At 46.3% G+C, this 18,063-nt stretch overlaps 1 protein-coding gene across 8 annotated transcripts in view; it reads right to left on the reverse strand.

Moving 5' to 3' along the window:
* The window catches only part of ZC3H18 (zinc finger CCCH-type containing 18), a 49,568-nt gene that overhangs the window by 16,427 nt on the left and 15,078 nt on the right, over positions 1-18,063 (reverse strand). For 3 of the 8 annotated variants that reach the window (XM_076348938.1, XM_076348937.1, XM_076348942.1), the window contains 6 exons: positions 17,643-17,791; positions 17,229-17,321; positions 16,422-16,579; positions 14,753-14,785; positions 13,043-13,160; positions 11,548-11,846 (listed from right to left, as the gene is read on the reverse strand). In XM_076348938.1, the coding sequence (XP_076205053.1) occupies positions 11,548-11,846; positions 13,043-13,160; positions 14,753-14,785; positions 16,422-16,579; positions 17,229-17,321; positions 17,643-17,791 (850 nt within the window). Of the gene's footprint in view, positions 1-11,547; positions 11,847-13,033; positions 13,161-14,752; positions 14,786-16,421; positions 16,580-17,228; positions 17,322-17,642; positions 17,792-18,063 lie in introns of all 8 variants that reach the window. The other 5 variants (XM_076348940.1, XM_076348936.1, XM_076348935.1 and 2 more) reach the window with 3 other exon arrangements.

Below are 18,063 nucleotides of genomic sequence, written 5' to 3' on the forward strand. Positions count from 1 at the left end.
CAGCTAATTTCAGCTTTGGCTTTTGGCCTCCGAGGAGCAGACACAAGCACATGTAAGAGGGAAGGGAATGGGAAACCGGGTTCTTCCCGTGCCTACGCCATGTAGCTAGAGCTGGAGCAACCCAAACCTGGTAGGCAGCCCCCAGTGCGATGAAAATACTGAACAGAGCTAGACTAAGGACAGACTTTGAGCGTGCATCTGAAACGCCGTCTTGACACAGCAAACTGCTGGAAACAACCAGCAGGCACTAAGAGGAGAGATTCAGCCTGAATTACTCTCCTAGAGTTCCCTTATCAGAACATCACGTGGGACTGTCACAAGCCTTACCACAGCCAAGACACATTGATCTGTTTTTACCCTTACAAATGGGACGGTTAGGTCATCAGCTGAGCATAAAGCAGTTCATAACGGCTGTTTTATCACCGTATTATTCTCTAGGTGCTTATAAACACCGTCAAACGTGCTCTCCTGCTGTTGATAACCATGCAGATGTGATGAGTCAGGCTAGGTACCTCCATCTCCTCCCTTCCCTTTTAAGGGCTCTAGTTGCGTTTCCCTTTTTTCTTTGGTTCTCCGGGCTTCCCTTCTCCTCCACAACCCTCTGAAAATAATTCAGGGCTAACTTTTCCGCATCAGACAGTTCCTTAAGTACTCCAAGCTGAGTTTCTTCAGGCCTAGACTTTATTACCTCTCTTATCTATGGGTGATTTAACTTGTGATTTTTCCTCACCCTTACTCTCACCTGCCCACGACTGTTCCATTACCTGCTCATAACGTTCTCCCTCGAGTTTTAGGCAAAGTTTGTGCTTGCTTAAAGGTTTACAAAGTCTGCTGCGCTCATCAAATTACCAGTACAATGATGCGTTTATTCCTTTTCTCAAAATAATGAACCCTCTCGCTCTGAGAATTTGGGGGAGGAAAGGCACCTTCCATCGTTGGGTTCAGCCAGTACCACCCCATTAGTCACACGACTGAAGCAACCACTCCCCACGCAACTTCCTCTACCTTTTGAGATAAAAAAAAAGCAACCTCCAAGTTTACTAACAATTCTATGGACTGTGTTTCTTGCCACGCTTTTTCAACAGACAACAGGATAATTAAAGCTCTTCGTTAGCAGCCTGTTCTGCCTTTTGAGGGCTTCACTAGTCCCTAAGAAGTCTCATCTCCTCCTTGCTCAGCAGTATTAAAACAGTCTCAACAGAGTTAAAACTCCTACGGCCTCTCCCCTCTTCCCCGACTCCAGAACTTGTATATGCTGACTTTAAAGTCCAGTGCAGTATCCTACTCTTTCCCTATCTGTGCTGATAGAACTACAGCAATTTTACAATTTGTCCCACACCTATCTTGGTATATACAGGGTTTTATGGGAGCAGAAACTCTTCTTTCACGTTCACCTCTCTCACAAATCTCATTCCAGCTTCAGAAGAGGACGCTTACGTATTAGCACACAAAACTGCTGACTGCCTAGTAAGAGAGTCCCAAGCAGGGTTATGGCTCAGCATTATTCACCAGCATCTTCATCTAGCATCATCACCCCTTCCAGTGCTGCTCTAACACACGCTATTTAACACAGCACATGTTATTTGCGGTGGGTTGGTCTAGTTTTCCATATTATAGCCACAACTATATCTGAGTGTCTCATCAGGGAAGACGACCATGACTCTGAATACGGGGTTGAGATAGACTGGACGTATAATTTATACTCTGATAACACTAAATAGTCGTAGCCGGGGTCAAGCTCTCGTCCCAGCAGATGCCGTACAGACTCATTTTGAAGCCATCTTGACCTCTGGAGTATCTTCAAAGCAACTAAGTGCAAAGCAGGAAGAAAAAGAAGGTCGGGAACAGCCTACAAACCTTGTATCAAGCAGCAGGCTAAACAGCAGCAGACAGGACGAGGAGAACACCATGCGAGGGTGCTTGGGAATAACGCCAGACTACATCCTGGCCTGATGTCCCTTCCCGAGGGACCGCAGTCTGCATGCTCTGGGAGATGCAGGGGGAATATTCTGCTGGCACAGGTGGGCAGAGAGGCAGTATCCATCTCAAGACCTGGATAAAACCTGCCGAGAAGCTTTTCACTGCAGTGTCCAAGGTGACAAAGGTGAAAGCCAACAACTAATAGAATCATAGAATCATTAAGGTTGGAAAAGACCTCTAAGATCATCGAGTCCAACCGTCAACCCAACACCACCATGCCCACTAAACCATGTCCCTAAGCGCCTCATCTACTCGTCTTTTAAATACCTCTAGGGATGGGGACTCCACCACTGCCCTGGGCAGCCTGTTCCAATGTTTCACCACTCTTTCAGTAAAGACATTTTTCCTCACGTCCAATCTAAACCTCCCCTGGCGCAACTTGAGGCCGTTTCCTCTCGTCCTGTCGCTTGTTACTTGGGAGAAGAGACCGACCCCCACCTCACTACAACCTCCTTTCAGGGAGTTGTAGAGAGCGATGAGGTCTCCCCTCAGCCTCCTCTTCTCCAGACTAAACAGTCCCAGTTCCCTCAGCCGCTCCATCATAAGACTTGTTCTCCAGACCCTTCACCAGCTTCGTTGCCCTTCTCTGGACACGCTCCAGCACCTAATGAACGACCTCGCCGCTCTCCAGGCTCAACTCTCTCCTGCAATAGTTTTCAGAAAAAAAAGTCTCGTACAGAATTTATTCTCTGTCTCTCTCTCAAAAAAACCCAACTTGCCCACATTCACGTCCAACAACAGCACATCCTGGGAGCTGGACCTCAGCTCTGACCCCACGTGGGAACAACTTACGCTGAACTCCACAACTTGGGCGCGAGCTTGGAGCAAAGATGACTGTGAAAGCAAATCTCATTACTTGCACCTATTACCTGGTTTGATGCAATTCTCTCTCGATGAAGTCACTTTCTGGAGGAAAGGTTTTTTCCCCAGGAAAACCACAACAGAAAGCCTCATTCCTGGACATGCTTTGGCTTTTTGACTCAGCAGCAAATATGTTACCATACTACAGCCAAGAAAGAAAGATGATGCTCGTGTCAGGACATTTTCAAAGTCTTTCCTCAAGAGTTACCCGCGTGCCCAACATGTAGCATCACCAAATAAACGCGTTCAACTTAATACGAGGGACTGGTATCTGATGCCACTTGGCTCATCTCCTCCAGTGGAATTCAGGAGTCAGAATTGAAAGTAAGCCGGAGCAACTGCCAAGATCCTCACCATCTGCCTTAGACTAACATCTCAATTACAGCCTGTACGAGTTTTACCGAAGGGACTATTAGAAGCTAGCAGCCACGAAACGGTCGACGTTTCCATCAAATTTACTCCCACATACTGATACCGTGCAGTTGCTGGGATGAAAGCGGAGGAAGCCGTAAGGCTCGCAGAGGAAAGCCCGCTGAGAAGAGGCAGCGGGCAGCCGGCCTGTGGCTCCCAGCCCAGATCAGGCAGGAAGGCTGCCCAGAGCTACGCCGAATACGATAGCTGCTCCTGGTGCTGCACTGCTGGGTGGGTTGAGCTATGTATTTCACCTCGAGAAGGGGGAGGCTTTCTCCTCACTTTCACTCTTACAGCTGGGTAATTTTCACTTCCCGTCTTGTGCTGGATCTGGCGCCTGTTGGAGCTCTCCATGTGCCAACTCAACTCCTTAATTCGATAGGGAGAGGAAAAAAATAAAAGTAGTTTGCTGCTGGGTCAGCGAGTCCAACCAGCCCATGGTGGGGTTTGAACAACCGCGAGAGCTGACCCACAGTGAACAGAGGAGGGAAGGAGAGAAGCAGCCTGACTGCTTCGGGGTGGTGAGCCATGAGATCAGCTCACGGCACTTTACGCGAGTTCGTCCTCAGCCCAGCACAGTTACCCAGGCTGCTGCAGTCCACGCTGCAGGCAAACCTAACGCACTTTGGCACAGAGAGTGGCTGGCAAGAGAGTCATACGCTACCAAAGCACACGTGTGAATCCCTGTCTCCTTTTTCCACCAAATTCCAATTTTTAGGAAACATTTGAGAATTAACTCCCTAATTAGGTAAGCCTATGCCACGAGGTTTTTTAACAAAAAAAAAAAAAAAAAATTACAGAGGGAGTAAAAGAGACTGACAAGACGGACTGATCAAAAGCAGCTTAATTTCCTTCCAGAGCCCTGAGGAGCAGCATCCTGCGTCACCAGGGCACGAGCGAGGTCTGCAGAGCTTAGCTATTTCCGAAGCCCATTTTAACCTTAAAATAACTAAATGCTTTATTTTCCAGAACGAACACGTTAATGCATATTTGGCTGGAATTTAATTACAGCAATCAAGCGGAGAACTGAAGCTGAACGTGGCTTTGGCAATGAGAGGAGGAACAAAGGCAGCTCCAGCTGGCAATGCAAACCACAGCGTAGGTCAGCCAGCTCCCAACTGCACACGCTCCGGCTCCCAAATAAACCCCGTTTGAAGCACGTCACTGAATTCGACAAGAATTTGGAGGGGGAAAAGCGGAGCCGCACGGCTCAAGTTTTCCTCCTCATGTATTACGCAAATGATGCCGAAGCATTTCTAATCTTACGAGGGGAAAATAAGCTTCCCGGGGAAAAGTGCTTCCTTCCTTCCCCCTCCCCGTGGGACACGGCTCCCACAGGTAACGCAAACCTTATCACCCATGGTCACCAGTGACGTCAGCCTGGCTCCAGGGCTACTGTTTTGGCTGGCAGTTACAGCTCAATTTTCTGAAAGAGGAAAGTCCACCGATGATTTAAAACCCTTTTCGTTTCTTGCAGGAAAGCAAGAGTTGCGTCAGCAGCACCGGCACGAGTTTTCCTTCAGTGTCAGTGGAATATTCCAGAGGAAACGGACTCGAGGAATGACTGGAGCCATGTGCCAAGGCAGTTGTGAATGGACCTGCAATTGCTGCAAAATAAACTCCAGCAGCGTGCACGCACACGGGAAGATTTTTCCCATCTCGGCACAATAAAGTCGCTCGTGTGGCTGGAGAGGGACAACAGCTCCCAAAAGCCACCTACGTGCGGCTATGACGGGAAGTGCTGAACCTTGGAGCTGGTGCTAATTGATCCTGGTGCAATAGTAGCAAAGAATATGCTTTTCTCAAGATGTTTCGATCTAAAGCAGAGTTATCAGTTGCTTTAAAAAAAAAAAAAAAAAAGATTTCTTCAAAGCCTGATGGGGAGAGGCTTGGAAATTAAATAGTGGAGATACAATCTGAACCTACAGTATGAAATCATCACAGCAGGTAGATAAACATATCTGAGATGTGATCTACCCTAAGGGCTGAGCATTTGACGCCTTGAGAGCCTCCTCTAAATGAGAGGCACCCGCGTGCAGCGATTCTGCCCCAGTCTTTGCAATGTTTTAATAAAATCCAGTCTGGGAGATCTCTCCAGTAATGCCATCTCTGAAATGCCAAAGAAAAACATTCCTTGAGATCCACATCTGAGTCACTTGATGCCCTTCATCTTGATTTACGGTTACGAAACCCTTCTCCTTTTACTGTGGAAGCAGAGGCAGAACCTCAAGAACCATGAAGACTAACGAAAACTCCAGCCAACAGAAATCCTTTGTGGAAAACTTTGAAAAGTTTTGCTGATTTGCTTCGCGGAGAGATTTTATTATCGCTAACTTCCCAAATGAACTGGGAGCATAAATGAAAGCGAAGCCGTCTAACCAGGTTCCATTGCTCCAGCTGGAAGCTGCACCACAAAAAAATAGGGATGTAAACAAGTTGTTGTAATGTTTATCACCGCGGTGTTACCATACAGGGCACTCGACTATGAGTCCTAAGAACTGCATAGCAGCACGGGGCATGTTCTGTACCTGGGGAGGAGGGAAATCCTCTTCTGGGCGACGCTGCACCGTGTGGCACTGAAGGCAGCATGGCAGACCCGCTGTGTGCGGGAGGAACAGGGGTCCGGCTCAAGCCTCGACTCAGCCTGGGAAACCCAACAGCCTGGGGCCATTTGCTTCTCTTAACTCACTGCGCTCCAAGAAGCTGCCCAGGGAAGGTGCAGACACCTGGAGAGCAAATCTATGCCTCTTGACAGAGGCTGCTTTTCCCCCCTCAGTAACTTTTTATGGGTGTTAAGACTAATTCAGAGCGCTCCAGGATCTTATCGATGCCTGACCCGAAACCAGGAAGAGCACACCGTTGTCTATCCTGCCTGCTCTTCCTCCTGTGGCAGGACAAACGGGAACAAATGAAGGATTTCTAATAAGAAACAGCCGACACCTCCACAGGGAAAACTAAGAGAAGACAAAATCCACCAGCCTACCGCACCATCTTTATACAACAGGATGAGATGCTATTACTAAGCCCACCAAAACACCTAGCTCTATTTGAGCAACGGCTCCTTTCGTACAGAGCCCCCACACTCAAAAAATAGGGAGGAGATCCAGCTGGCGGCATGGGGAGACCACCAAAAGCTGTCGGGAAAGATGATGACGACCCAGGGACACTTAGAATTACAGATTCTTCTGAAAAACGAGTTCAGTCAGTTTGTGATCACACACATACACACACACTATCATGAATCACTCCATTTACATGCCCTTACTTTTGCCACTCCTTTATCTAATCAACGTCATTCCAACACTTTCTAACTTGCGAGCCCTGGGTAACCTGCATACATCGATTTTAGACTCCAGGTTATCGTGTTCATTAACGTGCTCACCCCAGAGATTAACAACGACCTATTACAAAGACAACTTGAACTAGCTTGAAAAAATAATGCAAGGGTGAGCTCTGCCAAGAGAACACGTAACCTTTTGTCCCAGGGGCTGCAGCATTATATAGCATCTCACAATTGAGGGCTACTGCCACCTCAACAGAAGCTGGAAAGAAGCACAACACTCCTTGCTGGAAGGGTTTGACGAAGGATTTATGATTTGCTACAGGACAGCTGCCCTTTCTGACATTGCTTTAAATTTTACAGTGTCCCTACTCACAGGTGTTATTTTTACTTTTTAATGGCTGCATAAGTGCATTCCATCAATAATCTCTAGCCCAGCTGAAGAAAGCTTCCTTCCAAAAAACTGTTGTGTGCGCGATAATCACAGGACAGTTGACCGGGACCCTGCTCCTTCCTGGCAGCTTCGGAGCTGCTGTCACCTCCTGTCCGGACTCTGGAACATGTCCAAGGACAACAGCCTCCTCCTCCTCACCCGACTTGGCACCAGCATTCCACAGAATTTGGGGTCCGTATCACGGGCCCTGACCAAACTCGTCTGCGTGGAAATAGCTTTTAGGTCAGACTTCAGGACAAACTTCCTCAAGAACTGGAGATGACATTTCTCACCCAAAGGTTCATTTTGCCACGCTGCTTCTCACCAGGGCCCACAGCATCCCCTGCAGAGGAAACCCAGGTGGGAAAGAAACCAATGCCCATCTCACGGACCTGCAGCATGGGATTGCTGCTTCTTCTTCCTCCTCGCTCGGCTGACAACCACTTAGTGCAACCCCAGCCAACAACGCAGCGATACCGAGGCTGCTGCCCTCGCCAGTGGGTCCAGCTCCTCAATGTCCCTCAGTATCCCTCAGTGCTTTGGAAATACAACCGCTAGCAGGTCCCACGACACGAACCGCATTGCTTAACGCGCTCCTGAAACAATCAGATTCGCTTGCATGATGGTGGGGATAAAGAGCTATGCAACAATAGAACGATTAAAGCAAATTACTCTTCCTGTGTGCAGGGCCTTCGCTCACAGCTAAAGACCAGCAGCCCGGGTAAGAACGTCTTGCACTGCTCTAAGTCTCTTCAAATAAAATATTTCATGCCACTTCTTTATCACTGAAGTGATTTGCACAACAGTGAGCTACACTGGCAAGACAGAGATACAAAGCAGAAATTTTGCACTCAGCAAAATCAGTCACAGCCTGGGGCATCAGAACTCGTTCTGGAGATGGGGAGCACAAGGACAGACAGCCAAGTTATCCTTCTAATTGATCATAAAGTGTCCTGGCTTGTTTAACTGTTCGATGCCTGAGGAGGAACAATTTTACCAGCATTGCAATCTCGGATTATAAACTTCTTGGAGTGCTCATCTTAAGCTTGGGGAAAAAAAAAAAACCAAACAACAAAACCAAAGCATAAAGCAGCAATTGCACACTCCTTCAAAACGTGACAAAATCTGACATGTGACAATCCTACCTGAAGCCCAAACACTGCAGTCTCTTCTTTTAAAAGGTTTAAGGAGAAACATTTGCCACCGAGTCCGTTAGGGTTTACAATCTTTGTTTGTTGTTAAATTCTAATCCTCCTCATCTGTAGCAAGCAGTGATGCCAGGAAGTCCTCTGGCTTCTCTGTGTTATTAGCCTTAACTGCTCCGCTGCTGTTTAGAGATCAGAGTAAACCTTTCTGCTTTCAATATAATGGAAAGGGAATTTGTTTTCATGTTCCTGGCTATTAGCTTTTCGAGTTTTCTTTCATCCCTTTCGACTCTGCATTCTGTATGTCAGTTTGTTCCTTCCTCCAGCCTCTACTTGAGGGAGCTCTTAGGCTGATGGACAGACCGGCATCTACCTGTAATTACAGACATCCTCAGCTCTGCCTTTGGCAAAGCTCCTCGCCACTTGCACAACCCCTGTGGAGCAGTTTTCCAATCTTCCCAGCTCGTTAGTAAGGGAAGAGCAGGGCCACGTGGGCTCCGGCTGGAAGCGGCGCTGCCTTTGGTGCAGGAATGTTAACGGGCAGCTGCCTGCAGCCCGGTGCGCGCCAGCCCCCATCGCCGCATGACGCCTGGGAAGGCCGGACTTGCCAAAAGCTGGGATCTAGTGATTAGGGAAAGCCCGGAGTCTATAAATAGACCCACAGGTGAGCGCTACGCCACTATCGTGCATCCTGCTGTCCAGGAAGGGCGAAGCAATCACAAGCATTTTACATATTAAACAAACTCGGGAGCTGTTTAATCCCAAGGTGCCAAACCCGACCCTCTGCAGCACGGCACGAAGGTATTTGGAGAAAAGGTGAGACGGCTCGAACGGTGGCACTGTCACGAGGAAGTTTGGAGCCTGTCAAAAAGGTTACGTGGGACAAAACAGCACTGCCCAGAGCCAAGTCACACCGTAAGCGTGACAGAGGCTTCTGGGGCATGCAGTGTAGGGAAGCACAAACTGCCGGATGACAGGTGTCTTCTCCAAGGGAAAAGAAGTTGAATTATGCTTTCTGTTTGCTAAAAAGCTTTTTCAAAACTTATTTCTGCAGTTTTATTTTCTCTGCAAACAAACATCCATACACCTGTAAACATTGCAGTAAGAGTGTTCATGTTGACACAGGTTTCAACAGCGGGAGCTGAAGTCCCATTAAGAGTACTTGGAGAGCTGCCTTCAACAGCGTAGGACTTTTGGGTTTACTGGTAAGTACTCCCATTAATTCCACTCTCCTCCAAGAGGAGATACTGTATGTAGGTGCTGACCTAAGATTTTTTCTGGAGATTTTAAAGCTTTCTGCTCAGTATTAGCTCCCTATTCAACACAAAAATTACAAAACGGTTCTTGCCACCAGCTTTTAAAGCCCCGCAGAAATGAAGCCAAAGGCAAGCCCTGCTTGCTGTCCCTCTCTCCCAGCTCTCTGCCTGGCCCTACAGTCATCAGCACTTGCGTTACAGGACAAGGCCAAGGACGCTTCCAACAGTAGATTCTCTACGATTCGCTTCTAGAAAGAATAGCAGACTTAAAAAAAAGCAAAAGAGGCATATCAAGGACTATTGTTAATTTACCAAGACTCGTCTTAAGAAGCCTGTTTTGGAGATCCAAGAGGCATCCACAGCTCCCTTAAGCGGTGCTTATGTCAGGAGGGGGACGGGAGGGAATCAGGGGACCTGTATCCACAAAGCACGTAACGTCACGAACACTGTAAATCCTGCCTCTCGGCTCACACAGATGGTTACACGGGGCGAGATGGATCTAAGATTGGCGAACACGGCCATCGCTCCTACCCAGCAAACCTTGGGCAGCACTAATAGCGAAAGCTCTCCCACAAAGCCCTGCCCCATGACCCAGCACGAGCGTCAAGGGAAGGAGCAACCAGCAGCCTCAGCCTTGCGTGCAGTGATCCCGGTCAGGGTGACTGTTAATGACTAACAACCTGAGCTGCCCATCAGCTGATGTCACTTTCATCATCGTCATCATCATCACATGGTTCTGGAGAGCGAGATCTCTTCCATCACTAGCCCAACGAGAGCACAAACCAACAGCAAATGTGGCAATTAAGGTGCACAAATTATGGTTGTAAGTGAAGATTATAATTAAACATAGCATATAATTAAATGTATTCCTATAACCACTCTGACACTGCTACCGCACCAGAGTGCTCACAAGACACCTTCAAACTGTTCTGAAACTGTGACTTCCTCTTGGAAAAAAGGGTCATCATCAAAAATTAGCTTTCCTTCTAGTAATGCAAATAAAAACTCTGGGTCAGATTCAAGACTAAACCCTGCTCCCACCTGAAACCACACAATTCCACGTGGTACCTCATTCCAGGCCTTCTTAGCCCTGTTCTTCGTTAAAACACACTCTTCCTCACACTCACGATGTTTCACACCTTCCTCTAGTGCTCGAGAAACAACACAGACATCAGGCAGAAGGAGAAGCTCCAATATGTCTTGGGAAACAGCTCCCCTGCACCCCTCTTTGCCCCAACACACACATACACACGCTTGTGTGTCCACATGTTCCTCAACACGCTGTCGGAAGACTCCATCTGCCACTAGTTTCCGAGACACTGACGCTGCTAATCAGCTTTCCTGGAGATGTCCTTCAGCAGGAAATTTGATACTTTTCTCCGATTCTGAACCGAAAGATGTTGCGACATTAGAAATTCCCATAAGACAAGTTCTATATTCAGCTGTGATATTTATACAGTGCTTTACAAAATATGCCTAATACACAGTACGCTGGTAAACCACGGTACTTAAATAATTGACAGAGAAACAAAATAGGATTCGCTTTTGAAATTCCTAGACTTTTAGTCTGTCTGGTTCAATTTTCTCTTTCACACAGGTCAGAACCAGGACTTTCAGAAAAAATGGGCAGAGGCAAAAAACCTGACTCCACACTGCAATTCCACCGTAACACCTAGCAGAGACTCATTTCAAGGCATACAATGCCTTCATCTTTTCTAGCCTCTTTTAGGAGTTTTACTTAATAAATCTCCAGCTGCTTTTGCTATCCACAAACTCCCAAACCAGCCCTGGTTCTTCTCAAAGGACATTTGTCAAGGCCTCAAAGGGAGTCGCCACCATCTGCAGGACTCCCTCAGCACTGGGGACTCAGCCAACCTCCCAAGACGTACTCTAGCCTCAAGGGAACAGGGACACGCCGAACATCTCCATACCTACAGGACAGATGCTCTCCTCCTTTCAGAGTCAGGTTAGGCACACTCCGTTCTTACCGATGTTTTAGCTCCACTTAGTGGCCAGCAAAGCTCATTTAAAGCGTTGCCTTCCTCTTGAAACTACCGCTTTACTCAAGAGTGGCGGACAACAGGGACCTTCTGCACTGTGATCAGCGTGAGCCTGGTTCGTGATCCACAGCTAAAACAACGTCAACTAAAATAGCAAGTCTGAATTCCAGCAAACACTTACCTCGGTAGCAGTGGGGACCGGGGCTTTGGTTTTTCTTTCTCCTTCTCACGGTCCCTGTCCCTGTCCCGGTCTCGGTCCCTGTCCCGGTCCCTGTGCTGCCTGTCTTTTTCATCTCTCTTCACTCGCTCCCTCTCACGTTCCCACTCTTCTTTCCGCCGCTGGCGCTCCTTGTCACGCTCCCGTTCCCTTTCTCGTTCTCGCTCCCGCTGGCGCCGCTCTCGCTCCCGTTCTCGCTCCCTCTCGCGTTCCCTTTCTCGTTGTCTGTTCTCTCTTTCCCTTTCCCGCTCTCGCTCTCTTTCCTTTAAAAAGAAAAAGAGAAATCATCGTGATGATTTCTTGTTAGGTAACATCTCCCAACGAAGTGGGCAGCAAAATTTCAAAGTCTTGGACCACAAACAATTACATACACCCTCCCATGTTAGAGCAAAGTATTGAGATAAATAATCTGGAGCTTGCTGGCCATCACTGTTTGCTGAGCGGGCAGAAAGTGGAGAGGAACAAGACACCGCATCGTATTCATCACAGTTGTAATTTTCAAAGGCAGCAGTCAAAGATTAATTTGACTTATTATGCTTATTAAATAAATGTATTGATGTTTACAAGTATTTACTCTCATTGCTAATCATGTTTATAACAAGCTAATTAACTTTACAAGCAAGCACCATGAAAATAATTGATAATGCATCATGTGCAACAATAGTGAGGACAGGCTCCTGTTCATGCACTGCTTCTGTAGAACAGCAAGGTCTTGTAGCACAGGGAAAGCCACTTTTTAAGGGATGTGACGAATACCACTGAAAAGCTCCCCACCGAGCAGGATTTATTATTTTTGCCACTACCCTCGAGGCACAACAGTTTGCATGAGGGCAAAAGCAAGCGGAGGGAAAGGGTTCACAGCCTTATTTTCACTGAGCTTTACACCTTACAGCAGTGCAACACCAGCCAACTGCATCTGGGATTTTAGCAACTGGCTGGGCGCTTTCCTCTTCTGACTCAAAGCAAGCAAGGTGCAACTCCACCAGTGGTGGACAGTCATGCTGGAGCCTCCATCCGTACACAAATCATGCCTGTCCAAATCTAATCCTTTCCGTCTGTCCCAATAACCAACAAGCGAACCGGTCCTCAGTCAGGTTATTTCCTGGACGCTCCCTCCCCTCTCCCAACATTTCCAAGAACGGCTGCAGATGCGGCCGTAAGCGCCGCACCACTGCCTGGTACGCGGAGGGGCAGCCAGCGCGCATGAAGAGGAACCACCTTCCCATCTCAGACATGTTTTTGCCTTCATCACGCTGAAACAGAATATCCTCCCATCCCTGCACCTAGAGCGTGTTCTGTGCAGTAATTAAGTCACGATTTAATTATTTGTAAGATTAAGCATCTTGAACATACGTGAAAAGTCCCGTTTCAACCACTGCACTGGAAACATGACAAGCACCAGAAGCACCTGGAAGAAAGTTGAAAGGAAAAGTGCGGGAAGGGGTATTACCTTACTTACTCTGTAGTTACGGTATGGATCTGGGTCTGTGTACTGAACCCTGAAATTCTCATACTGCCCACCACGCCAGAACCGTTCTATTTCATAGTCATAATAGGGGTCTGTATAGGGATCAAGCCTACAATGAAAAACAGGGAAGGTTAGAAAGGGAAATATCACCTTGTCGCCACACAGAAACTCTATGTATTCTAGGCCAGGTCTTAGTCACTGTGCACTGACGAGAAAAAACATCTTCAACGGAGTATGACCGTACAAAGTGGTTTATTTTCTACATATCCCAAACAGACAGTCTTTTTTAAGTGAAGCTTATCAGAGAAAAGCACAAACCTTTCTTGATAAACACAAAAAGAGAAACACTACAAACCAAATTCAGCCTTCAAATCAATGTGGTAAAAAATGCAGAAACACCGATTGCTTTTTATAGCCACTTCAAATGTATGCAAACGTAACAGAACACGTTTTGCCTCATTGATTTAGAGCTGCGTTTTCTGTCCATGCACACAGAGCTAAATCTCAAGCACCCTCACATCCGAAGTGGAACGGATCGTGATCTCCTACTCCCCTGCCACCGGAGGCGATGGGTGTATTCCCAGTGCCGCCAGCACAGGACACGAGCTGTTGCTGAGCTTTCCACTGGGAGAAGCTAAGCTTCGGGGGCAGGCCAGCAACGCTCTGTCCCTACGCCTGGAATTACTCCATGCAATGAAGGTAACCACATCTGCAGCTGATATTCTCCAGTGGAAAACAGGTGCTGGCCCTCCAGCACACAAATGAACTGGCAAGCACACCCTGCTCAACTGCAAAACCGTAATTACTTTTGGGGAGGAAAAGGATCTAAAAACCACCCTCCTTCAATCTGTAATGTTTCCTCCATTGGATGATTTCTGTTAACGTTATTTGATGTTTTTAATTCACATACTCAACGCTATCCGATCCCTGCCAGCCACCTGGAGTGAAAATATCAGATCCGTTGTAGAGATGGGGAGGTGGGTACAGGAAACAAGAAACTTCCAGGGCCACAGAGGAGTCAGTGGCAGAACTAAGATCATAAAGCAAGTGCTCCCAAATTCCAGATTATCCGTAATGAGACTCTGACTTGTAAGTAAGAGGAATAAAGGGCCCACTTTTGCATTTGAAAAAGTGCCAAATAATCTAAAACAGGCGAAGATGTAAGTGCTGCCCTGCAAGTCAAGCGGCTACCTAGATTTCTTTCAGTGCTTTTAAATGGTTTAAGATTTCTATTTTTGCCTGAAACGATAAGCCAAGGGAAAGAGTACCAGGGAATCTTGAATACTGATGCTTAATTCAGCAACAAACTCCTGATGCCAACCAGACAACAGTCTGGATTTGGTGACATCAGGTGTTCAAAGAGACACCAAAAAATCTCTAGCTACACCAAAAAGGAAACTCTTTACTTTTCAACCCAACCTCAAATCCAAATCTCCCCGTTCCCTTCCTGTAACATTTGTGGACTTTTTATTCATTTAAACACGCATCACTGCTGTGCATTTAGATAATTCAGTGCTTAAATCCTTAGGCAAATAATTGGTATCACCCAAAAAAATCAAATACGTCCATTCGGTTAATAAACTGCCCACCACACCTGATGGGACAGCGGTCTGTGGCCTAGGAAGTTTTAAGTACAATGGAGAAAGGAAAGGGAATATTTTCTTACAGTTGCAACAGTACTGGAATCAAAGACCTGCTTACCCATAGTTAATGTTTTCTTTGATGTCCACCTCCCTATAGTTTTTCAAAAAAGAAAAAGGTATTCATGAACTATTTAGACATCTTCATATGTCACAAGACAGTCCTGAAAGCATTTATCAACATCCCAGCTGCACCACCAGTGGTTAGTTTGCTGCAAGGTGTCAACCTGTGCAGTAAGTGTGTGCGTGTGTGAGAAAAATCACCATTTTCTAGAGTTTACAAGCAGCAGCAACCTCATGACTTTTGCCTTCACACACAATGAAGATATTTTAATGCCACAGTATGGTTATGCACAAAGGTGCTTGAATTTTCAGGAATGCCATTTGTTCGATTACTTCCATTTAACACTGGCTACATGCAATAAATTTTTTTCCTGACTATATGAAAAACCCAGAGAAGTCCTGTACCTAACACAACAGTTCTTACATCAGTGAGGCAGTGGCATAAAACAACTAGAATGCTGATGCTAGTTTTCGTATACAATCATAAAATAAAGACACTATATGGTCAACCCACAGAGCACTGGTGATAGTGTGTCCCAGGTGCAACTGAAAGCCTTCTCAGAGGAAGAGAAGACCAATTTCTACACAGGAAAAAATTAATATGGGGCAACCGTTTTGTTACAGTCTGCAGAACTGAGTAGATAGCTTCTTTTTAAGACGGGGAAAGGAATTGCAAATTCCAGAGCAAATCAAAGACTATCAAACAACAGCCTAACCTGCTCCTTTTCAGACTTTTTTTTTTGCAGTTCATTCACTCTAAAGTAGACAGAGCCACGCCTTGCAAACACTTTCTCTGCGAGTGAGCAGAAATAATCCATAATCTGCACATGTAGGAAGAACAGTGGATGTGTAAGCAAGAGAGAAACAGAGATCCACCTGTATTTGTGCAGAATACAAGCCTCTCAGTAATTGTTTTTCCATTCCATTTCTTGGCTCAAGAACTACTAAGCAAGTCTCTCAGAGCTGACTTACTCATCCTTGCACCTTCTTCTGCCTGCTCTCAGTCGTGACAGGAGTGTGTCCGAGGTCTCCAACATCTTACGTTTTACCTCCTTAAAAAAACCAATCACCTAAACACTTCAGTTTAGGGTGTTTGGTTTGGCCCAGGCCATGCCCTGACAGCTAACAGGTTTGCTTTCTGACCAGTGTCTTACTGAATAGTTTATCTGGGACTGGTCAAGATGCTTGTTAAGACCAGCTGCTGTGCCAATGCCCTTGCAAATAAACACCCAGCTGGTCGAGACAGTACAACCGCTGCCTTGAAGCTCTTGGATGTTGAGCATACTCCAACTTTGCAGCCCCAGCTTTAGCATTTTAAAACTCTCAAGGGTTGGAATAGGAAAAACAAGAGGAAAAAAAGTCGGAAGAATGCACTGGCGTGAGGTAGGCAATGCACAGCTAGATAGTGTCCTTGAGGGACCAGTATGCCAATGACACTGAAGGCGGAAAGGTTTAAAGATGACTGTAAAGGAGGGTAGTGTTGAACTGGAGCGAGCGGAGGCAGCTCAAGTTTTTAACGGGTGTACATACTGCTTAATGGAAGTTGTTTCCACTTCTTGAGGTGAGCATTCCTCCCACTTGGAGGAACAAGTTTACTGAAGACTGCCATACTGCACTACATTTCCCACCCATCTACTCCACATAGCAAAAACAAGACTGCGTCTTACGCTGGATCTCTGACGTCTCTGGTGATGCGATAATTCCAGTCACGGAAAAACTCGTTTTCTTTGTCAAATTCACGCTCGTCTTCTCCAATAGTCACAGTGAACCTCTTCTCCTCAAAGTCAGGCTCCTGTTCTTTTCTCATAGTTGCCTTTTTTAATACCTGCCATAACATAAAAAAAACACTGTAAAGAGAGAACGTTTCTGAGGCACAGAGAAATTATTAAAATAATTAAATAGTAATTAACAATATTAATTTAATATTAATGCAATATTAAAAATCCTTCACTTGGGAGAAACCTGCTCTTCAACTAAAACATCCTTCTTCTGCCCAAGTCTTATGAATGTGCAGGACACGGGAGTTTTCTTGACACAGAAAGTGTAATTCACAATTCCACCAGCTCAGAACAGCAGCAGACAGGCAATAAAAGTTTCACACGTGCTGACCCCATTTTCTGAAACGATCAGATGCATGGACCCTATAGGTGCTAGAGAAACAGGTACTGAAGTAAGGGAAACTGGATCAGCTTCAAAAGTTTTGCTTTGTGGAGGGCTTGACTTCAGGGCCACAAACTTTCCCTAGCTCATGTTAATATAAAAAAACCAAACCTGGATGCCAGCTCCTCTTGACCGTATAACAACTGTGATATACAGCAAGATGCAGTTAATAGGTTGAAAGGCAAAAGGAAGGCTCCTTAAAAAGAGCAAGACACTAGATGCTCCAAAAAGAGCTCTTCCAGCATCCTGCTCTCAGCGAAACAGGCCAGTGGATTCTGGAGACAGTCAGCATATTTCCCGAGGATGCCATTTACCTCTTTAGCGTGGCGGAGTCCTCTCTCCCAGGCACTTTCTGTTGGAGGGTCTGGAGGGGGTGGAGGTAAGATTTCATCAACAACTGGCCCTCCCTGTTAGAAAGGTGAGAAGAGGAAAGAGACAGACACTTGACATTAGTTTTAAGTAGCAAACTCATGCTTTGTAAACAAGTTACCCCAGAGTACCTCCGGATGCTCCGGAGATGTATCAGCAGGACATAAGCTGGGACACACATGGAAAATTATTCATCTCTACTAGCAACTTCAAGACCACCTTTTAAAAAATCACGTATCCAATAGATGTATTGAATTTTGCTAAAGTACTAGTAGCTCAAATAAAATCTTCACTTCTCCTAGAGCAGGAGACAAAAGCTATGTGCAGAAGCCATAGATTCACAGAAAAGATGTCCATACCCAAGGGTTGGCTGGCATCAGTGGGTGAGGGCCGATAGGAGGAGCGCCATTTGGGGAGAAGGGCTCAGGCTTGGAGATCAGGGAGTAGTTTCCTTTGTCATTCACGCCAGGGTGAATAAATCGACAGTTCATGCCCCAAGTACAGTGACCTGCGGAAATACAGTTCTGTTAGACCCCTGTTTGCCTACAGCAAGCATTTGTTCAGCCCCACAACCATTTAAGCGCCATCAAGGAATAATGCTGTTTCAGACAATGAGGCTTTTCTTCTCTCCAATTTTGTTGAGATTTACCCGTTTTCATACACATGGAAAGACACTTGCCACTCCCCCACCTTCCCAGAGAGGACAAATAGATCCAGCCACAGATGGATGAACATACAAGAACCTTATTATGGCAGGGAGAAGGGAGGGATGGATGCATA

The sequence above is a fragment of the Aptenodytes patagonicus genome, chromosome 11 (assembly GCF_965638725.1).
Source record: "Aptenodytes patagonicus chromosome 11, bAptPat1.pri.cur, whole genome shotgun sequence".
Lineage (NCBI taxonomy): Eukaryota > Metazoa > Chordata > Aves > Sphenisciformes > Spheniscidae > Aptenodytes > Aptenodytes patagonicus.